This window comes from Durio zibethinus, chromosome 9 (genome assembly GCF_047325235.1).
Source record: "Durio zibethinus cultivar Kanyao isolate XHJ-2024 chromosome 9, ASM4732523v1, whole genome shotgun sequence".
Classification (NCBI taxonomy): Eukaryota; Viridiplantae; Streptophyta; class Magnoliopsida; order Malvales; family Malvaceae; genus Durio; species Durio zibethinus.
The window spans coordinates 7,534,891-7,560,893 of NC_143170.1; the positions used below are offsets into that span (position 1 = coordinate 7,534,891).

Here is a 26,003-nt window from a genome sequence, read left to right on the forward strand (position 1 = left end):
TTTCACATGCTATGACTTAGGAGTATTAGTAGCGTTAAACATGAAAATCAGTCTGCTACTGAATTTCAATTTGATATAATTCTCAAGGAGTAGAAGTAAGCATCCTCCTATTTTCATTTAAAGAGAGTTAAAAGAACTCTTAGTACATGCTGTAGAGTCATGATTGTTCAAAAGATTATAATGATCGTACATAAAATCAAACATTATTCATGTGAATATGTTTAATCTTCTTCATAATGTCATTAGCAAAATATGGTATTCTTATGGGAGGAGAATGCTGTTGGTGCAACTTGTCCTTCATGAGTCACACATCTGTTTCGTCTTTCTCACGACATGAAATGAAAGTAGTTGTTATACAATTCTGAAATCAATTGTGTTTTTGCTATAGAAAGATGATGCATATGAATTCATGAAAGGGGAATAGCTATGCTATTCTGTTAGGCAATAAAAAAAAAAAAACTTAAGGCCATGCAAATTTTTGGAAAACAGTGAATAAATTATATGTCAATAACAGAATTATTAAATGTATATATTAATTTTAATTGAAGTAGTAGATATATATGCCTAATATTTACCAAAGCCATATTCAATTCTTAATCTTCTGCAACGAAGAATCTTTTTCCTAACTTTTATGAAAAGAACACAATTTAAAAATCAAGTCTGACATATTGCATAATCTTTAGTGCTTGGAGTGAATAAGGATAATAGTTGATACCTGACTTTGCTTTTTTTTTTTTCTTTTTTTCTCAAGGGATTCTTTAAGAAAGAATTCTCTCATAATTTGTTTGATAGTTTGGGATTTTAGCACTTCAATTTCATGCTGGAATATAATATCTATAAAGACTTAAATTAATATTTATAAGGTGTATTTTGTGAAATAAAATTATAAATTTTTTTATCTAAAACATATATTACCTTATAAATTCGTTTGAGTTTTTATAATTGAATCATTCAGAGAGATTTAAATGCTACATCATGAAAAGCACTTTTGACATCTCAATGAATGAAGGTTAAGTGTTATACAATGAAAGTTATATCTAGAATCTTAATACTTAATGTATCCTAATTAGATATGTTCTGTGTTAGGCTTTTGATGAGGATGTCAAGTTTTAACACTAATAATGAACACTTACACCCAACATATAAGATATATATTTTTTATTTTGATCTGAAAATTTTATAATTGTTCTTATAAAAAATATTTCATAAATATAAATTTAAGTCTCAACATATATATTATAATAGATTTTTTAAATATTTGGAGTGTTACATGGATGAGGGCTTTTCTTATGGCTCCTGAATACTGCTAATGAGTGGTTTACGTTGATGATGTTGTGCTCGAGTTGCTTGATTCTATAGCTGCTGTTGTGGTCTATGCAGTGGCTATGGAAGAGTGGATTTTGTTTTTCTGGTTGATCTCTTGTGGAGTTGGTGGTGGACTGCTTGTTTTAGGAGTTGTTTATGTTGAGGGTTATGTGACTTGCGTAAAGCTGTTGAGGATTCACCTTGTCGTTTGCTTGTTTCATCACATTTAAGAGAATTTATAACTAATGATTCCTGTTTGGAGTGTTCTTATTTTATTTGTCAAAGATAGAAATGGCTTTAGGAGAATGCCCTTTACCATGGGTAGGTATGGGTAAGAGGAGAGGCTTTTAATAAGTGACGTATGTACGAGGATTAGTTCAGTAGAAAAGAGAGGGTTTTTTTTTTTTTTTTTGTTAATTTGGATTTAATTTTTGTTGGAATATTAGGATAGAAAAATTTTAAATTCATCTGGCTGATTCAGAAAATTAAATTGAGATAAAGATTTTTTAGTTTTGAATTTAAATGATTGAATAATCCAAATAGGAATATTTCAAAATACATTTTTTTTTAGCAAAATTTTTGAAGAAACAAAAGTAAACTATGTAATTTCAATAAACCAAAAATTAAATATTTCAAATCCAAAATTTAAAAAATAAATTATTAATTATTACAACAATTAACTAATGCTAATTATTGTAATTAAACAAGATGGGAGTGGTGGTCCTAGTAGTAGTAGTAGGCTAGTATAGCACGCATATTTAAGAGACCAAATACATAGGAAGATAAACCTAGACCACATCCACATAAATGGCAAAATGACCCAGCCCTCCAACCCAACCCAACCCAACCCAACCCAATCCAATCATCTGCCTCTCTGCCACATCCAAAAATTGCATATAAAATGTGCTACTACCATTAATTTTCTTTATTTTTGTCCAATCACAATTTCCCTTGCAGTTAGGAGCTAACATCATTCACTGTCGCAACCCCACCCACTTTGTTAAAAAAAAAACAAAAGTCCCTAATTTTAATTATAAAAAATTACTATATAAGACTAAAGCGAAAGGAAAAAAAAAATCCCAAAGTTACGAGTAGTACAAAATTTCGCTGACTATCCATACGAGGAGAGACACGTGACAGATTGCTCACATTCGTCGATGTACGGTGCTGCGGTGTCGCGACGCCATTAGCAAAGGAGCACGTCATTGTACGATGATGTTGTCCGATTCCATTTTCTTATAGTTTCTTTTTTTACCAGTTCTTTGGAGTGTTTTAGTAAATTCTGTCTGCTCCTTTCTAACTTTCCTTTTACTTTTCTTCTTCCTTGATTTTACCAAAACAAGATAATCCCCCTTCAGAGTCTTTTGAATCTTTTTTAATCACATTTTTTTATCGTTTATTTTGGGGTTGAATGATGAATCTGTTTTGATCATTGCCTTTTGTTTTCCACTCTGAGAGAGAGAAATAAGAGAACAGAAAAATGAATGAATAAGGTCAAAACAAAACGTAGGGTTTGTGGTTTGAGTATAAAGAGAGTGATAGTGATACATCAACAATCGAAAGATGGCCAGCGTTTTTGCTCTGTGAATCTTTTTAGGGTTTCTGACTTATTTTTTGTCATTTTCACAGCTCTGATTATTAATTCTTCGTCTTTCCCTTGTTCGTCTTTGCCCTGGAAAATTTTGTATGTTAACAGTACTTTCTTAATTGTGAATTTCATTGGAAAATCTTTCAGGGTTTTCCTTAAAACTCAAAATATTTTGTTCCTGCTGTTGATATAGTACTGGGTTGTTATCAATCCCTCCATATTTTGACAATATTCTTCATTTACGTTTCTGGGTTGAAGTTTTAATTTCTAGTGAATATTTTAACTAAAAGAAGTTTTGAAGTATTTTTCTTCTTGAATTTGGTGAGTATATTGTTTCTGGCTCCTTTTGGCTTTAGGGTTTTCAGGAAATCTTTACTGTATTTTTAAACGTACGAGTTTTGATCGTGAAAGTAGGAGATGGTGAGAGGGAAAGTTCAGATGAAGCGAATTGAAAATGCAACAAGCCGGCAAGTGACCTTCTCCAAGCGTCGAAACGGTCTGTTGAAGAAGGCTTACGAACTATCGGTTCTCTGCGATGCTGAAGTTGCTGCCATCATTTTTTCACCGAAAGGAAGATTATATGAGTTCTCAAGTTCTGAGTATGTTCCTTCATTTGTCTTTTCTTTTCTTTTTTTTTTTTTTTTTTCTATAACGTCGATTTTCAAGATAATTTGTTTAAAGTGGTTTATAAGAACCCGTGTTTTAGCAACAAAGTGTGGGTAGTTGCACTAGTTGAGGCCTAGTGCTGATGATGTTGGGCTATAATTGCTTTGATATGTAGGAGTTTCATTCGTGTCTCTTCTCAGATCTCTCTCTCTCTTTCTCTTTTGGTCTCAATCATATATCTTTCCCACCAATTCAATTTTATATTGTTTGAACTGCAAAGATTCTGTGAAAAATCTTCTCAGATTAGCACATTTATGGTGGACTTTTTGTCCTTTGACCACCTTATTGTGCAATCTTACTCTTGGTGTTTGATCTTCTTCTTCTTTTTTTTTTTTTTTTTTTCCGATGGTTTTTAGAGGGGTTTTCTTAACTTTTGAAGAAGCAAAAACCAAAAATAAATGTATACAAGTAAAGAGCATATATCAAGTCCTTGGAATCGATATTGTTTTTATGTGTTTATACTATTTGTTTATAATATTTTTGAGTTCCATCCCTTTTCTTCTTTTAAGAAATCATTTGTCTTAAATATGTTGAATAGACTTGAAGTAGATCTTCTCATCCCTTGAAACTCTATTGACTAGCTTTATTTCAATCCTTGTCTAAGAATGACAGGGCGTCTTCTAATGATTGTCTTTTAGGGTTTTGCAAAAGCTTTTTGAATAGTGAATGCAGCCAGTTGCATGCCTAGCTAGTGGTGCTGGGAATCAGCCATTGATAGTTCTGGTTGAATCGTTAGATTTCCAATATCTTATCGCATCTTAGTAAAATGGAAAATACTTTTGAATGTGACTATTTCTTTATAATTGTTACAAATTTGCTTGTGGAACTAACTTCTTTCAACTCTTTAATCTAGCCTAATTAAAGGTTGAGATGAATTGTTGGGGCAAGAAAGGATCTAATATCCTGTTTAATATTAGTTCTCATGATTGGTGTAAATTTGAAGTACATGAATTAACTTGATGATGGATCAAGAATCTCACTTATGTGTTCCTAGAATATGTTGAATTGATGAATCAGTGGATTTCTACCTTTCAAGGGGGCTTCAAATCATCCATAAATTGTTCCAAGAGACCTAATTCACATGATAGAGAACTTAAAACTACAAAATACGTTGCATGAAAAGGGAAAGGGAATAGCATGATCTATGCTAATCTGTTCTTATTGTCTGCTTGTGCTTTAGGCCATTGTCTTTCCTTCTGAAGTTTAACATGTTTACTGGAAGGGCTATATCAATTGATTTTCCATTTAGTGCATGCGTGATGTTATTTTTTCTGGTGTTCACCTGCACCATCGTGTTCTTTGCTTTCTTTTGCTTTAAATTATTTTTGGAGTTTTCCATAATCAAACTTTGTTAGAAGGAAATTGATAGTACAAAATACTACTCATGAAAATGAAAAGTGTGATTTTTGCTAATCTATTTCTGTTATCTATTTTAGTGCTATAGGCCATGGTCATTAATTTTTTGCTAAAAGCCTAACATGTTTTCCAAGAAGGGCTATTTGAATTATTTAGCCATTTAGGTCATGTTTGATGCATAGGATTATTGATAGGATAGGATAATAATCATCTTATATCATATTTGATTTGTATCTAAAAAGAAGGATAGGGATTACAAGGAGGATTAATATCCTCTTGGCATAGGGTTATTCAATCCTCTCCAAGTGGAGAGGATTATTTTTAATCCATGAGATTAAACTTATATGTCCAATTATACTCTTAAAAATTACATCAATAATTTAAATTATATAAATTTTGAGGAAAGATAATTTTGACTAATAAATAAATTATCTTATCTTAATCATTGCACACATCAAACATAAGATAGGATGACATTATTTAATCTAATTCTATCATATCTTATCATAATCTTATATACCAAACATGACTTAATTATATTAACCTCTCTAATTTACCTAGCTTCTTCATTTTGCTCTTTGCTTTCTTTTTCTCTAAATTAATATTTGGGAGTTTTTTGTAATAAATTTTCTTTGAAAAGGGTTATAGTTTGGTTAGTTGATTGTAACTGTAATCACTCTCTAATATTTTGAATCATCCAAAATGCAATGGAAAAGTAAAGTGAAAACTACTAGAAATCTAGTACAATAGTTATTTGGGTTGTTTTAAAATAATTAATTGATAAAGGAAATTTAAGATTTTCCTTTTTATAGGAAGGATGAAAAAAAGGTAAAGGTGAAAAACATATTAAATCAATCATTAAACATAAAGTAGGAATGTGATTATAAAATCTAACTATAACAGTAGCAATTTTTATAATGTGATTATAAAATCTAAAATTTTTTTTTATCAAGTATAGCCTAATTATCGGGGTTCTTATAGAACATTAGACTTTGCTTGATAGAAAAAGTAAGTATCAAGCAAAGTCTAATTGTCGGGCAACTATAACAAAACTTCTACTATAAATAAGAAAACATGGCTAACATTTTTCAAATCTTATGAACAGTGCTGTTTGTTTTGTTTTGTTTTTAATTTTCAAACATTTATGCGAGGACGGAAAGAAAGAAAAGTTAGAAAAGAGAAAAATTGGATAAGAGAAGGAAGGGGTAAAATACACTAGAAATTGTCGGTTGGATGAAAAAAGAAAGAAAAGGACTTACAAGGAAAGAGAAATTGAGTGGATGGTGATCGATGAGAAAGGAAAGGGATGAGGATACCTAATTTTGTCTTTGACATATTACTTTTCATTTTTGTTTTTATAACTTCATAAACTTTTTTTTCTTGCTCAACCAACCATTTTATTGATTTAGTTTAAAAAGTACATTCATTTACTTCTATCCATTCAAGGGTATTAATACTTTCCTATTACAACACCTATTCCTTACTACATATAATGAATAGATTAGAATCACCTCACAACCAAGCAAGAAATAGTGTTGATGATTCCATACCCATTTTGGCCAACAAATTTGCAAATTCATTAGCCTTTTTGTAGACATGCACGAAGTTCACCTGTCTTACTTTTTTTCTTAGTTGATCAATCTTTTCTATCTCTATCCATTGTGTCCACGATCGAGCTTCCTTATTCAACACTAAGTTAATCGCCATTTTAAAATCAAACTCTATGATTAGCGCCTATTTGTTATGCCATGGAGAATCGAAAAAAACTTTCAGTGCTCTTTTAATTACCAAAAACTCAACCTAAATTGGATATTGTATTCCTAAGGGACCATAGAACAAACCTTTTATATTTCCTTATGCATCTTTAAGCACACCACCACAACCTGCAGGGCTTAATTTCTCCTTTGTCGCACCATCAACATTAAATTTTAATACATTACCTCTTGGGCACTTCTATTATACACCCACTCTAATCCTTAATTGCCTTTCACTTGTATAGTGTGTTGTAGGTTTCATCCACCACTCTGATTCCTCTATATAACTTTTCTCCCATAGCTTTATCCAAAACAATGTCCTTAGTTTCATTAGAAACATAATTTCCTCCACTTCTCATCTTTTGTTCTAAAAAATTGTCTCATTTCTTACAAACCAAATTGACCATAATGTTGCCCCACAAACTGCTAGCCATATTTTTTTGATAAGTCCCTCAAAGAGGCCTCTTACATACTGATTGAGCATATTTCTACACCCCTCTGTTATCACCCAATACAAACCCCACCACCTCAAAACAGAACCCCAAATAGCTCATGAGAATTGGCACAACAATAAAACATGTACACAATCCTCTATAACCATCCCATACCATTAACATATACATTACTCTTCACCTAAGTTTATCCATCTAGTTTTTAAAAAACATTTAGAAGGAATAGAATTCATTATGGCAAGCCAAAGAAAATTTTATACCTTTGAAGTGATTTTGAACTTTCAAATAGGATTGAATCACTCTTGTTGATCATTAGAGTTTTGTTGGCCTTCAAGCTTTGACTCAAATTATTTCACTAATAACTTTTCTGTTCAGTCTGCTTCTTACACCATTTTATCACCTATGTTAGGTCTTAGTACTTCTCCCTTTATTGTTTCCAATAAGCTTTTCAACAACTTTTTTTCCCATTCAAATGGTGTCCTTCTCCAAAAAACTTTCCACTCTTTTATCTCTATATCTACCACATCCTTAATTTTTCTTTCTCTTTCTAGTGCTAATGCAAATTGTGAAAAAACTAAGAAATAAAATTGTGTGAAAAATTAAGAGTAAAACTGAATGTATATTAAAAAATTACTCATAAAGAATTATACAAGTACCTTAGGTTTATAACTAACTAACAAATGAGTAAACTAGAAAACTAAATCTTCCTAAAAACTAATCTTATAATTGAGGGATTGTCTATCCTAATTTTTTGCCCTTAATTTTAGGGATACAAATATAAATATACATATTATAAGATTATAATCAGTTGTAAATAAGTATTTTTTCACGCTCTCCCTCAAGCTGGTGAATAGGTGTTTTCCATTTCCAGCTTGAAAATAATTTCTTGAAATGTTACATTGTTGAAACCTTTAGTTAACACATTTGCAAGTTGACCCTCAATAGATACATGGTGTACAAATCAACCTGCTGTCTAGTTTTTCCTTTATAAAATGTTGGTCTACTTCAATGTGTTTTGTTTTGTCATATTACATAGGATTGTGTGCAATACTTTATGCAAAGTTGTTATCATAGTAGAGTCTTATTGGTCTATTTCACTTGATCTTTAAGTCTTCTAGGATAATCTTTAACCATAATAGTTCACAAATTCCTTGAACCATTGCTTTGAACTCTGTTTCATCACTTGATCTTGACACCACATTCTATTTTTTACTCCTTCAAGTAACAAGATTATCACCTAGAAAAGTGCAATAGCTTGAGGTTGATCTTCTATTAGTTATTGAACCTGTATAATTAGTATCTGTATATGCCTCTAGAACTAGTCTTAAATTTCTTTTAAATAAGATACCTGTATCAGAATTAGCCTTCAAATAATGCAATACATGGTAGATAGCCTGTAGATGTACTTTTTTAGGACTATGCATAAATTGACTTATCACACTCACAGCATATGCTATATCAGGTCTAATATATGAGAGATAAATGAGTCTTTCAACTAATCTTTGGTACATTTCTCTATCTTTAGCAGCATCTTCATTAGCTTCTCCAAGTTTATGATTAGGATATATAGGGGTATTTGTAAGTTTATATGTGAGCTTTCTAATTTTCTTCAGAAGATCCGTTATATATTTTTGTTGAGAGATAAAAATACCACGCCGTGAGTGAGTTACTTTAATTCTTAAAAAGTACTTTAATCTCTCTAGTTCTTTTATCTTAAATTTTTTAACTAAATACTATTTTAGAGATTCTCTATCTTTTTCATCATTTCTAGTTATAATTATATCATCAACATACGCTAATAGAACTGTGACTCTCCCTGAATTAGAGTGATTAATAAATAATGTGTGATCTTCTTGACTTTGCTTATATCTCATTGCTAGCATCACTTTAGCAAATCTCCCAAACCAAGCCTTAGGAGACTGTTTAAGGCCATATAAAGCCTTTTTCAGCTTGCATACTTTGTTTGTTTTTAGATGACCTCTAAATCCCGGAGAAACCTTCATATATATTTCTTCTTCGAAATCACCTTATAGAAAAACATTCTTTACATCAAATTATTGAAGCTACCAATTGTAATTTGCAGCTAATGATAACAAAATCTTAACTGTATTCATCTTGGCAACTAGAGCAAAAGTTTCTTGATAATCTACTCCATAAGTTTGAGTGTAGTCCTTAACTACTAACTTGGCTTTATACATTTCAACAGTACCATTTGTTTTGTATTTTAGAGTGAAAACACATTTATACCCAACTGAATTTTTTTCTTTAGGCAACTCTACCAGTTCTCATGTCCTATTTTTCTTTAAGCCTTTCATTTCTCATTTGATAATACCTTGGATAATACCTTGGATAATGTTGTTGGAATAGAAATAGTGTTTAGGCTCACAAGAAAATTAATGGGAAGAATTTTTTAAATGACAAAAAATTAGAGATTAGGTATAGTGGATGCTTAGTATATTCTTTGATTCTTTTTCTAATGGTAATAGGTAGATCATAATCATTAATTATAGTTTTAGAAGATTCATGCTTATTTTGAGAAATAGAGTCAAAGATTGTAGTTACCTCATTTTCAAAGTTAGGATTAGGTTCTTAGACTAGCACTGGTTTAGGATCTGAAACTTTTTTTTCTTGAGTACACCTGTAATTCTTTCATAGAATCAAGAACAATATTATCCTTTATCACAACTTTTGTGTTTGGAATGGATTCAGACTTAAATTCAGTATTTGACTTGAGTTCAGAAGAAATAGGTTTTGACTCAGAAGGATTAATGGGTAAAATTGTTGAAGAATAGGAAAAATCAAGCAAAAGAAGTTTTTATCCTTATCTTTCATGAATAAAGTCTCCCCTTGAAGATAAGGTTTAGTGAAAAATGGTTTACTTTATTCAAAAGTGACATCTATAGACATAGAATTTTTTGGTTAGAGGATGATAACACTTATACCCTTTCTGAGTTGATGAATATCCTATAAAAATCAACTTAATTGTTCTAAGATCCAACTTCCCCTTATTATGATTGTGAACATGAACAAATGATGTACAACCAATTATCTTAGGTGTGAGGTTATTTGTGGTATTAAAGTTGGGATAGAATTGTAAGATAGTTTCATGGGAGTTTTCAATCCCAAAACACTTGAAGGTAACTTATTTATAATATGTGTGGCAGTGAAAATAGCTTACCTCCAATAGAATTTAGGTATGTTTGCTTGAAAAAATCAAGCTCAGGTTGTGGTTAGTAAATGACTATTTTTCCTCTTTGCTACTCCATTCTACTGTAGAGTATTAACATAAGATGACTAATGGATAATTCCTTCATTTTGGAAATAGGTAGATGAACTCTGGTTAAATTGGTCTCTTGCATTATCAAACCTAAATCTCTTCCTAAAAACTGATCCTATAATTAAGGGATTGTCTATCCTAATTTTTTGTCCTTAATTCTAGGGATACAAATATAAATATACAGATTACAAGATTATAATCAACTGTAAATAAATGTTTTCCCACACAATCAATCTAGGAAACCTATTTATCAGTGGTTTATCTCCTATCCATTGGTCCAACCCAATTAGAATATTCATCCCATCACCCATAATCCAACTGCATCCTCCAATACTGATCAAGTTATTTACTTCTTCCTCCTTCCTTAGATTAATTATATTTTGCCACACCTATGACGATTTCTTGTTTAGATATTTATTTGGCTCTCATTTTGGAACACCTCTACCATATTTCTTCTCTGATAGCCTTCTCTATAGTGTTTCTCTTTCAATTCCATATCTCTACCACTATTTTCCCAATAATGCTATATTTTTATTAACCATATTTGATACCTCAAACCTCTTAATCTTCTTAGTTTGTACCCTTTCATCCATTTTACCTTTGTTATCCTTATTTTGTCTTTCCTATAAAAATTGTCTTTGTAGCTTATCTAGCTTTATTATTACTCTCTTTGGTGCCTTGAAAATAGTCAAGTAATACATTGATAAAAAATTTAGGACCATTTTAATTAGAGTTACTTTACTTGCAAAAGATAGATACTTTCTCTACCATAATGCTAGCCTTGCTTTCTCTTTTTCTATTAGAGGTTCCCATGTCTGCATGCTTTTTAAATTAGCCACCAACTCCTAAGTACTGGATTGGAATAGAGCTTATACCACACTGTAAGGCACTTGCTACTTTTTAAGCCTCAAATTCTTTCACACCAATTGGATACATAACTATTTTAGAATAGTTAATTTGCAATCCCGACACAATCTCAAAGTTTCTCAGTATTCTCTTAATATGACGGTATCATTTGCAAATCGAAGATGTGAGATGCCCAAACTAGAGTCAGCCACTTTGATGCCCTTAAACAACCTTTTCTTCTTTGCTTTCTTTAATAGTTTGTGTAGCACTTCTATTGCCAATAAGAACAAGAAGGGAGACAATGGATCCCCCTACCTTAATCCTCTTTTAATGAAAAACTCTACTGTTGGTGAACCATTTATTAGTACCAAAACTCTCATTGTAGAAATGCATTCCCTAATTCACCCTTTCCATTTCGCATCAAATCCCATCATTTCCATTGTCATTAATAAAAAATTTCCAATCGAGGTAATCAAATGCCTTCTCGAAATCTAGTTTCAAGACAATTCCCACTCTATTCCATAGTTTCTGTTTCATGCTATGAATCGCTTCATTTGCTAGTAGTATTCCATCAATTATTTACCTTCCACCTATAAATGCACTCAGTGTATCACTTAGCACCTTATCTATCACATCTTTCAATCTGTTAGATAGAATTTTAGCCAAAATTTTATATGATGAGTTCATTAAATTAATCGACTTATACTTTTTCAATGTATATGGGCTGGCTACTTTTAGGATTAATGTAATAAACGATGAATACAAACCTTTATCAATCTTACTTTGATGGTTGAAATCTGATAAGAATTCTATTATCTCTTCCTTGAGTAGTTTGCATGACTTATTGAAAAAATTTATATTATATCATCCGACCTTAGTGCTTTCAATCCATCACTCTTTTCCACCGCTTGCCTTAATTCGTCCTCTGTGAAAAGGACTTCTAATTGCTTTGCTTCATTCGGCCTTAGTTTGCACAATTTTACACCTTCGACCATAGGCCTACTCCATTCTTCCTTCTCAATAGTCTTCTTAAAATAATCCACCACTGCAGCTTTCACCATTCTTGGATCCGATACCTATTCCCTATTTATTTCTAGTCCCCTTATATGATTCCTTGTAACCCTAGCCTTAGCTTTACTATGAAAGAATTGGGTATTCTTATCCTTTTCTTTAATCCATTTTACCCTGGACTTTTGCATTCAAATTGATTCCTTATTTCTATGTGCCTCCCACAATAATTAGGTAATCTCCTTTCTAGATTGTATCTCATCATCAGTTAATTTTTTATCATTCCCAACCTTGCTAAGGTCTTCCAGTTTCTCTTCCAATGTAGCTATTGTGTTCTCCACTATCCTAAGCTTCTCTCTATTTCATCTTTTAATAAAACCTTTCAATCTATCTAATTTCATCCTTAGTTTAAATCCCAGTGTCCTCACAAATCTATAAGACATTGACTTTTTAGTAATTAACTTTCGAACTCGTTGTTGTTCCACCAATAGTCTAAAAATTTGAATGGCTTGGGCCTCTAATCCACCTTCTCGAAAGATGGAAGTATAGGATAATGGTTCGATAATGACCTCTTAAGACCCTTTTGACTTAATTCCTCGAACTCCAGTAACCACTATGTTGACATTAAAAACCTATCTAATCTGCTTGTCTTAGATCTAGTTTCGTACCATGTGAACTTCTTCCCATTTAAGGGTAAATCCATAAGCTCTCTTTTATTAATAAGATCGTTGAAATATTTAATTCCTATTCCATATACTTCACAATCTCCCATTTCCTCTGAGTTTCTGAATGTATTAAAATCTCTAGCAACACACCAATTTCCTTTTATCTCATTTTTCAGTGCCATTAATTCATTCCACAACAATTTCTTCTCTCTTTGATTACTAGGGGCATACATATTAACTAGAACACATTCAAATTTGTGAAGGACCCAGCTCCTTTTTATCGAAATAAAATTCTTATGTACTATAATTATTTTTTCCTTGAAAAATTATTTATCACATATGACCAATAGTACCCTTGATCCCCTTTCTACATTGCTATAGTACCATACCACATTATTGATATTGGCCAAAATTTCCCAACGTTCCCCTGTTCACAATTGACCCATTTTATTTCTTGCAATAACACCATATTTACATTTGTCTCATTAATTATTCTCCTAATAGTATGCCTTTTCAAGTCCCTCACATAATCGTTGAATATTCTAAGTAATTGTTCTCATATTCTACTCTAAATTCGCCATGATAACCTTCTTACCCTTTCTTTTGATATTTCTAAATCCTCAATTAAAGTAAACAAATCTAGCATCCCATACTTTCTAGAATATGCAGCTTTTTGATAACCATTTCTTAATTGCCTTTTATTATAATCCCCACATGTTTCGCCACATTCCAAGTTATTTCCATTTCCTTCAAACATTCATCTTCTTCCCCTTCTTTGGCTAAAACCTATTTCGATTCCTAAAGTCCCTATTTTATAGTGACACATTCGTAATTCGATCTACTCTTTTGTCGTTTTGTCCTTTTTTACCACTATTATATTATTCTTTGCATTTTTTTCCCTTTTTTGCCCACCCTTCCTAGCAGCCTCTCTTTTATTTCCTTATACAATTTTCATTTCTTTTCTCTCTTGTGTTTTCCTTCTTCTTTTGACTTTCCCTCTTTATCTTCTATTTCTTCTACTTTGGATGAGTTTTCATCTTCTTTATCATTAGTCTGAGCTTGGTTTATCTTTTTTTGGCCCATATCTACTATTTCTTTAACTCTAAATGAAATAGGTCTTCTTTCTTTCTAAAACATACCTGCCTTTCTTACATATTAGCCTAGGCTCATATTTTTAATACTTTTCACCATGCCTTTATTTCTTGGTCCAACAAGCCCTTTTTCCAACTAATCAACTCTTCTATCAGTTTTCTCTCCTACTTTTTCTGTTTGCTTGCCCATAGCTCCTATATACATATTTTCCCCCATTGGTTGTAATTGGTCACCCTCTATACTCGAGCCTAAAGACTCACAAACAAACTTTGACATGTTTTTCACTTTTTTTTTTTTATGTTTAGGTCTCTCTTTAAAGCTATCCCTAGTTTCAAAGCATTCTTTCAAGGAACGGGGTAAATGAAACAGTTTGTCCCCTTTGTGAATGTACCTTTTTTGATTACTTGATAAGCTCACCTCTTCACCATCCTCCCTTTCCCTGTCCATACCTTTATCGCCGGTGATCAATTTTCTGTAAAATTCTTGTTCTTAAACCTTTTGTCCATCATTTTTTCCTTCAAACTCTTGATCAACTTTAGATATTCTTACAAGGTAAACTTTTTCTCCCGCCTTTAGTTGAACGACTTTCTCGATTTTGGTCACAGCCTCTTATCATTATTTTAATTAGCCCTTTAATAAAAGAATGAAGCTTTCTCATACTTTCTTCCATACACACCACCTCAGCCCATCAATTAGCAATATTTAAAAAGTTTCTTCATTCCATGCATGAATAAGTACACTTTATAACAGCCTATCCGCGTACTATTTCTTTTTATTTCCTTTTTCTCTGACCACATTTCTATATCAATGAACCATTTAGACAATCCATCCCACCCTTTAGCTTTCATCTCTTCACATCGCATGTTATCTTCAAACCTTATAAAATAATAATCCTAAGCATCACTATACCTCCTACACCTACCCATCACACTTCTACCAAGCTAGTGTAGAGTCTCATTATCAATTATACCCCTACATTCTTTTACGCTTCAATCTTCTTGGGCATGGAAGTTTCTCATTGAAATTGTTTTTTCTTTACTGTTGTCATCCACCAGGGCTTGTAGCTATGATCTTTGTGTCCCACCTCTCCTTTCACTTACTTCCTCGTTGCTATTAGCTATGTCAACATGATTGTTCTCCATCATGCCTTGTTGTCTACCTCTCCATCTACTGCTTCCATTTACGTCTATCTTCTCTCCTCCTACTCTACTTACCTTCTCTAACTTTTTTTAGAATGATCCCTTCAGATTAAACATCGTAATATTAGCTCTTATTTTCTTATCCAAAAACCATACCCCATTCAGATTTTTAACTGCCCTCCTTACTTCCTCCATTAATGGGAAACGAACAAAGCTTATTATTTTCCCTCTTTTGCTTCTTTCTTACGGTATGAAAACATATGCGACTTTTAAAATCTTTCACATATCCTTTTTAGCCATCTCCAATGAGCAGCATTCGGTAGGTTATCGATAAATACAATCACTCACCTTCCTTGGCTCATGGCTTTTCAACAGTGTGAATGTTTTGATTCTTCTGGCTTTTCATTCATTCATAATGATATAATTAATAATTATAAGACTTTTATTCACTCATGATATCATCATTTAAATATGAAACAATCTTTTAACTTATTTGCAATTTTAATACATTGTTATTTAAGATTCAATGTTTTAATTGAAAAAAAATTAAAAATTAAATAATGGGTAATTTTTAGTGTGTGTGTGTGTGTATAGATCTTTGTACTGAAACTTGAATAGGTGTGGTTTGAAAATTTCAACTTATTTTAAGTTGATTAATAAGTGATTGAGAAAGTATTGGGGTATTCTTAATTATTATAGTTGCACTCACATGTAGCAGTTACTTATAGATGACTTAATATTTGGGCCAAGCAAGAAAAAGGAGTCAAACTCATTACATGTGCATAAGTCCTTATTGCAAAATTACATTCTCTAGATTATTGAATTTGGAGCTTTATAAACGTATTATTGTTTACATGTCTTAGCCCGGTTGGATGTTTGCCCTCGCTCACAACATTATCAATAGTGATATAATGATTACATAAATCTAGAATTAACATAAATTTTTGTAAGTCTTAGTTAGAGTAAGGCCTTAAACTGGCTTAAGTGGATGAAAATATCTTAGAAGTAGTTGCATTTGATAGTAATTTTACCCGTCATTTTATTTTTCTATTTCTTCTTCCTCCCTTAGGTTTTAATTTGTTGGCGTTGGCTTTTTGGTTCATACTTATATTTGATAGTAATCACAGTTTAAATCTTTATGCGGGCAGAAGTTACGGGACTTTCAAAAATACATCTGATTGCAATTAAGTTGAATAGCATATGGTTTTGTCACATGATAGTTTTCTTTTTTAAGCTATGATTTGATTGATAAGCTATCTTCTAAAAAAATCAGTTTTAGAATAGAATTGTTGTGTGACAAAGTACATTTAGTCATGATAATCAGATTTAGAGTTTGTTCTTTAAGTCTATCCATGCTTTTGATGATGTTTGCAAGCAATAAACTAGTACTTTCTATCCATTATCAGTTGATCGATATAATGCTACCAGCTTTTAGTTTCAATATGAGCTGAGTGACAATCATACTCAAAGGAAATGCAAAATCATGATATAAAAAAAATGGTAAAGTTAATTGTAATATATATATATATGTATGTATATATTTAGGCATTGGTATTCCTATGTGGATCCATTCTTTGAACTATGGTGTTATAGACACCCTCAAAGATTGAAAAATAAAAACATTTGAAAGAAAAAATTTCCCCGACACCTCCAAAAATTCCCCTGGGCATTCTTTTTGTTATAAAATTGATAAATACATTGGCAGTTTTTAATATATATTAGGGTTAATGTTATGAATGATTTTTAAATTATAGTGAAATGTTTAATATGATACCTAAACTTTAAAAACTCTAATGTTGACACTGGAGTTTTTGCACATCATAAAACTTAGGCTGAGATTAAGGCAGACTTATCCAAAAATAAGATAGGCCTATCTTTGGTCCAAATCTACTAAATAAATGTAGAAATAAGGTGGGCTGTAATAGGAAGATTGTGTTCACACTAGTTAGAAAAGAACATGAATATGAACGAGATTCTGGTCAGGTTCATTATTATGTAATCTGCAAGAGTAAATGAGTTCACATGTAAATCCCTTGATTTTAGGCACGATTCTAGCAATGCAATCTAAAAATTTTCATGCTTAGAGGGATGTTTCTAGCCAATATATTTTTTAGCAACTACCAATATTGACCCAAGGGATGCCTTCATAGAGGAGATGCGGTAACAAATCCTTCAACTACAACATCAGTTGCATATACAAAAAGAGAAATAGGAGATAAGGAGACAACGAATGAGAAACAAAGAAGATGAATGATAAACCAATCTATAACATGGAAACAACAGTGATTCTGATGCTAGCACTCTATCTCATCCACGACAAGTCAGAGACTATTTACGGAGAAACCAAATTCAACCTAGCATATTCAATCCGAATATAGAGTTTCTTGAGTTTGAGGAGAAGATGCAACCTAAAAAATTCTTAGATTGGCTATACATAGTGGAACATATATTTGAATACCATGATACCTCTAGACATCTCAAGGTGAAGCTAGTTACCAAAACTCAGAAAGTATGCATCCTTGTGGTGGAAAAATTTGAAAAAGCAAAGGGAAAAAGAAAGAAGGAAAAAAATTACAACTTAGGAGAAGATGAAAAGAGAGTTGAAGAGAAAGTATCTCGTAGACAACTTTTGGCAAGACGTCTTTCTTAGGCTCTATAACTGGAAGCAAAAAGATCTCTCAGTGGAGAAGTATACGATTAAGTTTAACCACTTTATGTTAAAATACGAATTGGTGGAATAGGAGGAGTAGACTATTATCCAGAGTCTTGGAAGATTGAAGGTTGAGATAGCTAATGTAGTGCAACTAAAACCCTATTGGACTATCAATGATGTATACAAGCTTGGCCATAAGGTGGAGAGATAACAAAAGGATGCCCATGGTAGCAACTTGAGATTTGGGTCCCGAAAAGGCAAGCCTCAGTCTACTAAACAAACCAAAAGGTGTTTTAAATGTCAAGGGCTTGAACACATTACCTTAAAATGCCCGAACAAGAAGATTGTGGCTCTAGTAGAGGAATACTTAAAGGAAAATGAAGATAAGCTAGTTGAAAAAGATCAAAACCTTGAAAAAGAGGAAGAGGTAATCTATGACGATTATGGAGCATCCTTAGTCATACAATGTAGCTTGAGTATGACACCTACTAAGGAAGAAGATTAGTTGCATAAAAACATGTTTCATTCTCGTTGTATTTCCCATTAGAAGGTATGTGATGTTATAATTGATAGTGAAAGTTTTAAAAATGTTGTTTCTACCTTTATGGTGAAGAAATCAAGATAGTGGATCACCCCTAACCATATAAGCTATCTTAGCTGTAGAAAAAGAATAAAATCAAGATTATCAAGAGGTGTTTGGTTCTTTTTTCTATGAGAAAGCAATACAAGGGTGAAGTGTAGTGTGATGTAGCTCTAATGGAAGCTTGTCATTTACTGCTTGAAAGATTTTGACATTATGATAGGAAGGTTATTTATGATGGTTATCGCAACACTTACACATTTGTGAAGGATGGATGCAAAATCATCCTAGGCCCTACCAAGTCCATGGTGATGTCAAAACCAACCAAAAGAGAAGAAAGCAGCTTGTTTACCAGGGTCAGTTACAAAAAAAAATTAAGATGGGCGATATTATGTATGCACTAGTATTGACTGAGGAGAATAAAGATAGTGTAGAGCCCCTTGTAGTGATACAACCATTATTGGCAGAATTTCAAGATGTTGTTTAAGAAGAGTTATCAGCTGGTTTATCACCAATGGAGGACATTCAGCACTGCATAGACCTTAAACCAATAGCTATTCTACCTAACAAGGTAAAAATTTTCTTGAAAAGTTATGCAGGAAAGAAACTAAAACAATGAGAACTTATTTTACTACAAGTGGAATTTACCTACAACCATTTAGCAAGTCAAACCATTGTTTGCAGCCTTTTTGAAATTATTTTTGGTAAGAATGCAATCTGTCCTTTAGTTTTAATTCAACTTTATACTAATTAACATTTTGATGGAGATGTAGAAGAAAGAGTCAAGAGTATCAAAATATTTCATGAACAGGTTCAGAATAGAATTTTACAAAAAAATGAGAAATATAAAAAGACAATAATCATGCATCGAAGACATGTGATGTTTAAAGAACATGATTTGGTGTGGATTAACTTGTGGAAAGAGAGATTTTCTCCAAAGAAGTTTGGCAAATTACAACCTAAAGTAAATGATCCATTTAAAATTTTTCAACGTATTGGGGAGAATGCCTACAAGATAAAGTTTTTCGACACTTATGGAGTATCTTTTGCCTTTAATGTTGCTGATTTTTCACCCTACCATGGCAAGAATACTATTTTAGACTTGAAGACAAGTCATTTCCAACTAAAGGAGATAGACACTAGAGTGGTTACACATCATACAACTTGGGTTAAAACTAAGACAAACTTATCCAAAGTAAGATGGGCCTATCTTTGATCCAAATTCACTAAATAAATGTAGAAATAAGGGCTAAAATAGGAAGATTGTGTTCACACTAGCTAGAGAAGAAGAGCATGAATATGGATGAGATTACGGTCAGATTCATTATTATATAATCTGCAGGAGTAAATGAGTTCACATGCAAATCCCTTGATTTTAAACACGATTCTAGCAATACAATCTGAAAGTTTCCATGCTTTGAGGGATGTTCCTAGCCTATATATTTTCTATTATTCTTTGGTAAAAGGCAAAATAGAGTTTTCTTTATCCTTAAGTAATCTTTCAGATTGTTCTTCAAGTTATATATCCCTTAGGTGGATTTTCGAGAGTGGTGAACTTTTATTATTCTGTATCCTCGATTAACATTCTTAAAATGGTGTTTCTATATCTTTTAGTTTTTGGTCTTGGTGAACTTTATCCTTTTAATCTAATAATCATATTCTGTCATTATTCAAATTCTTATGAGTTGTCTTCTTTGTGAGTTTTTCTGTTTGCAATTAATCTCCACATCTCAAACATCAATTTCTAGCATCAAATGTGGTATATGAACTATGAATCTATTAACTAATGTGGTACATAAAAGGTCGTTTGTCCATCATATATCATTATTTGAAGCTAATAATGTTAGGAGTGTATACTGCATTAGTTAATAGATTTATAGTTTAAGTATCATATTATAGATTTTTTAAAATTCAGGTTCCACATTATACATTTTAATATAATTTAAAGGTTATTTATGATATTAACCTTTACCACTTTCAAATAAAATCTTAAATCCACCATTGGGCACTTTTTATGAAGAGGCTTTGCTTGCTTTTAGCTAGGATATAGTACCCAAATAGACAGTTTCTCTCTCTCTCTCTCTCTCTCTCTCTCTATATATATATATATATATATATATATATATATATATATATATATATACATGGTAGAACAAATTAAGCTACAAGACGTCTGTGGCATCTATGGACAATTTAAATGAATGAGATGTGAGAAAACCCTATATCAATAGAATCGACACCTTGGTATTTGTGACAAATATTGCACAAATGTTGCATCTAGTAAATGCAAAATGCAATTTCCTAGTTTCCAAGATGAATTCATAGTTGTTGTTTAGAATCAGTGCATTCGTAGAAACCCTCTATTAAATTTGGAACCTACTTTTGACAAACGATGTACATGTCCAGTCAAGCAATCTGCTTAGAAAGTCTCTTTTTGTTCATTGTTGTTTGGATATACTTGCAATCCTAATTTCTTCTTTGGTCCTTTATAGAGGCTTAAAGTTACTGAATCTTCTAATGTTCCTTTCACTTTGAATATATAGGGTAGCAGAAAGCGAAGCTGTTTTCTTCATGTGCTGCATAGATGAATATTAATGTTTCACACGCTCAATTTTAATTATCATTTTCTCAATGCATAACATATACCAAGTAAGAAAAAACATTACTATATCCAACAGATATGATGATTCCACTGAAGCCAGCAATCAATCTGGTACCTCCATCCATTTGTAAACATCTTGACACAAGCATAATCTTAGTTAAGTGGTGATTGTTGTTTGGATGTATTCACAATCTTAAATCCTATTTTTCATTTATACAGGCTTCTTGTTACTGAATCTGACAAATTTCATTTTACAGGAAATATATAGTATGTAATATAGCAGCAAGACATGCATTTTTCCCCTATGAATAGATGAATTTCCATGTTTCTCATGCACAATCTGAACTTTCATTTTCTCAATTTATATAGGAAATAAGAAAAGATACTAATATTCAAGACATACGATGATTCTGCTTATTTATTGAGAAAGCACTAGATTAAATTTCGCATTATGTGGCATTTGGAGTCCCATTAATAACTAGAATACAGTTAATTAAGATCGAAAGGCCTTTCATTTGGAAATGGTAGATATGAAGGTAAAAGCCTTGGGTTAATAAGCATAAGACACTAGGGTCAAGTCATGAGAGCATACTGCACACACCATGAAAAAAATGTTGCGTGAAACCAGCAACGTGCGCTGATAGGACTGTAATTGCATGATGTCCACTGGTCCATCGGTAGATATGGTGCACACTTTGTACACTTTGCTCATTCTACTGAAAATACTTATTAAGAATTTAATCTCCACATGGTTTTATAACAATTTCTCTCTCTCTCTCTATGTGTGTGTGTATTGTAGGTTGAAAATTACTTGTCTTATTTGTCAAACCTAGAAATGTTTCCTCTATATTCCCATGAAAGAACAATTGAATTATGCTAGTGGCTTTTTCATCATTTGTATTCCTTACAAATAGATAACGTGGACTGATTTCATTTTGTGTTTTGGATGCATCAGCATGCAAAAGACGATAGAACGATACCATAAGTATGCCAAAGGAGTGAAAACTGACAAGCCTGAAATGGAACGATACACTCAGGTTAGACCTCAATCTTTTGATTGTTCAAATGTTTATGAATTTTTTAAGCCAAAGACAGTTCTTAACTAACACATGCTTATTTGTAAGTTTCCTTTATGTTTTAAAGACAATTTCTTGGTAACAAAGATTAGGTTAAAGTATTGCCAACTACCTGCAATTGGTTTTTCTATCTCATTGTTTAAACTTTAAACCACAAAGTACTTCTCACAGTTCAAAACAGGTGAGGCATTATATTCACTGAAATTTTATAGGCTCATGCTAGTTTACTCTAAGAACTTTCTGTTGCATCTTCATTGCAAGTCATTGCAGAATGAGTTTTTTGAAGAGTGGTTAGAAATGCAGGAATAAATGAAAAAGGAAAGTGAATTTTGAGAGTGAAAGTATCATTGTCCAATTTTATATTATTTGTTTTGCCACTGTCTTGTAACCTAGAAAACATGTAAGGCTTAACTTATAAAAGCTCATCATCATGAAAGTTTGAAAATGCTTTCTAGTTCTATGTTGGAGTTTCCATAGCTCTTTTCACTGTCTCTTGAACATTTTTGAACGGTGCTTTAGTCAAATGAAAAAGGTGACGATCAAATTTATAGAGTTAAGGTTACATAATTGGCCCATGGGGGAAGCATTTATAAATCTTGTCCTAAAGACTGGGAATAGAGAAACTATGCATACAACAAATAAGAAATCATCATGATGAAGAATAAAATTAATTACTCTTTAGTATTAGGTGGAAAGAGTAGAATATGTTCTACAAAGGAAAATATTGAAGTGAATTGGTTTTTGAAATGATGAATTGCTATAAAAAGTCATGAACAAAAAGGAAAAACAAAAGTTATGCTTGTAATTGCATGCAACAACATACACTTCATTCTTATGACTTCATTTCTCTCTCTCTCTCTCTCCAACAAACTTTATCTTCCATGAAAGTTTATATATATATATATATATATATAAAACTAAGATTTGAAACAGCACAATCTAAAAGTTACCTATGAAAGACTTTATTTAAGTTAATTTTCTTGTTACTCATCAAACTTTGCATGCTTCATTTATGGTACATTTGTAAATACAGTGATGGAAATCCTAAATTCTGATGTGGTACTTAGGACAACTATGTTCATGTTTCATAAGATATTGCTAGCTAAAATTATCCTTACTGCTCATTCAAGAAACTCCCTTGAGTATGGATATAAGGTTCAAGCCTTTCAATGCTTTCATTAAGTGTTAATTACACTTTTGATATTTAAACTTTAAAAAATATATAAATTGGTATTTAAAGAAATGAATTTTATAATTTGTACCTTGAACTTTCAAATAATATATAATTTGCACCTTAAACTTTTAAATTATGTACCATATTAACCTAAATTCTAATCTTGCTAATTATACCAGCTTATAAAGTGATATTTGACAAATATTATTAAATTATGTGTTTAGTACACAAACTATCAATATTTTTTCAATATAAATTAAAAAAATATTTTTTATCTGAACCATAAAAAATGTTTAGGACTGATCTATTAATTTTTTATCACGTGACATTCATATAAAGTGTTTTAGTTTATATAAAATATTTAATATTTTTATTTAACAAACAACATGCATATAACGAAATTATATTGATTAGATACTAAAAAGACTATAACAAAATTATACTAATTAGATACTAAAAAGACTAAGTTAATAATATTAGAATGTAAATTAAAATTATACATTATTCGAAAATTCATGGTGCAAATTTTACATTTTATTTTTTTAATACCAATTTATATATTTTCTCAAATTTTTGGTATACAAAATTAATTAACATTTCATAGAATTAGAAATCATTGCTAATACGCTGAAGTTAGCAACTATTTCCTAGTGGAAAACATAAATAGGACATACTTCTACCTGTTACTTGAGAATGATACTTTCCTGAGTTCATTATAAGATTTTTAGATGATTTTAAATGGTTATCATATACTGGGTGCTACTTTTACAATTTGTTCAAACAGATCTAATAATCATTTAGCTTCAGAGCTATGATAACATGGCAACTGCGTTTCTTGGGAATTGAATAATGATTTAGCATAATTTTTACTGCTCTATGAACTTCATTGCGTTCTTCAACAGCGCATATGTACCTTCTGATTTGCTTATGCGATTTGAGATGCAGCAACCGGAGCTTGAAGCAGCAAACATGGTCAGGAAGATTGAGCTTATTGAAGCTTCTCAAAGGTATTAGATACAGCTTGATGCTTCTTCCAGACATGTATTTTACTTAGCACGTTCTTCCAAGTATGAGGTCCGTCTGAACTTTGATATTTTGGTGTCTCAGGAAGCTCTTGGGTCAAGGTCTGGGTTCGTGCTCTGTCGAGGAACTTCAAGAGGTTGAAAGTCAGCTAGAACGAAGCTTAAGAAACATCAGAGCAAGAAAGGTTTGTAAGCAGCAAATTGAACTGCCCTTTTTCATGTCATGTCTCAGCAACAAAATATGAGAATGTATAGTTTCATTTGATTGATGCTTTTGTTATTTATCTTTTGATTTATAATCATGTATTTTTTACTTTTTTATTCGTATTTTACAAAAAAAAAGTATAAATATCAATCATACCAAACCTAAGCGAATGCAATGAATTTTGTTACGTCTGTATGTTCCAGGATCATTTATTCATGGAGCAGATAGAGCAACTAAAAGCAAAGGTATGATGGCTAATCAAGTGTGCAACAGTTGACTTGTCCATTAGGAGATTAAGTGTCATTTGATAATAGTTTCCTATGTTCATCTCGATTCAGGAGAGATTTCTACGAGAAGAGAATGCAAAGTTATCTGCAAAGGTAATCCTTCATTCCAAAATTTCATACCCTCTTATTTACTGTCTGGAATGATTCATGACCTTCATGTTCTTTTGATTAATTGAGCTTATGATCCAAAACTAACATTTATTTTGAATGATGAAAGAGTGAATGGGAATTGCTGGCCATGTTTCAAGTTTCCTGGATAATGGTAGTTGATATTAATTCTTCACCCTGAACTTTTTAGAGTCGTGGGGAGCGATGGCAGCCATCAACTCAACAGAAAGAAACTGCAACTTATAGTAGCCAGAGCTCTTTGGTGGAGACAGAACTGTTCATCGGACTGCCAGAAAACCGCTGCTCCTAGCAGGCTGGTCTTTGGACATGGAAATAATATTCGTGGCCATCTCATCAATTAGTTTCAACCCTTCGATAATTGCGCTGTTGAAATCGTTTTCGTACCAGGAATAATGCTGTGTGAAATTTCCCGACCGTCCCAGTTAGTCTCCATTATTACATGTATTCCTAATCAGTAGTTATTTTTTATCCTGTTGTAACTTCTTAGTATATATAGTTTTAAGGATCGCGATTTACTAGTTTTCATGGAACTTTGAATTCCATTGTATCATCCACCTTGGATGATATGCTGAAAAGTGGGGAAATAAAAGGTAAGGGGAAATTTTAGTTGTTTGTAGGCTTTTTCTTTTTGTACATTCGTACCAACCAAAGGTAACGTTATTTGGATGTATGAACTAATGGAACAAAGCTTAAAAACCAGACTGAATTTCTAGCCCATTTGACAAGTAAAGAATAGCTTAGTTTAATCTAATTGATTCATATAATTTATTTTTAAAATGACATTAAGTAAATTTGGGATTTGAATTTTAGCATCCGAAAATTTTTTTTTCTCCATATATCTCTTACGTATAAAAAAACAAAAAAATAATGAAAAAGACAACGTTTTAGGTTATTCAAAAAGTTACAGAGGGCTTCTTGTTTGCTTTAGGAAGAGATCTGTTATGGGCCCACAGGCAAGTTAGCTTGGAAAGCACGAGCTTGAGCAATTGAGGCAAGCCGATTTGTTGAGGGGTCAGTAACTGTTTCAGGCCTATCATCCACCCAACCAAAGCATACAAAATTAAAACACAACCCAAAAGAGAAAATGAGTAGCAATATTTAGTTGGGCATATTTGTTTCAATTAAAT

General features: G+C 31.9%; 1 protein-coding gene across 5 annotated transcripts; it reads left to right on the forward strand.

Moving 5' to 3' along the window:
- The first annotated feature begins 2,388 nt into the window (after window positions 1-2,388).
- LOC111316596 (MADS-box protein AGL42-like) lies at window positions 2,389-25,492 on the forward strand. 5 transcript variants are annotated; one of them, XM_089765765.1, is made up of 8 exons: window positions 2,409-3,214; window positions 3,305-3,492; window positions 21,939-22,020; window positions 24,179-24,240; window positions 24,341-24,440; window positions 24,664-24,705; window positions 24,799-24,840; window positions 25,046-25,492. In XM_089765765.1, exons 2-8 carry the CDS (start codon window positions 3,311-3,313, stop codon window positions 25,163-25,165), a joined length of 630 nt encoding a protein of 209 aa, XP_089621891.1. In that variant the 5' UTR covers window positions 2,409-3,214; window positions 3,305-3,310; the 3' UTR covers window positions 25,166-25,492. The 5 variants fall into 5 exon arrangements, with proteins under 5 accessions (XP_089621893.1, XP_089621891.1, XP_089621892.1 ...); XM_089765766.1 differs by having other exon boundaries at window positions 2,409-2,989; window positions 3,308-3,492; XM_089765764.1 differs by having other exon boundaries at window positions 2,412-3,214; window positions 3,308-3,492.
- Window positions 25,493-26,003: the final 511 nt, after the last annotated feature.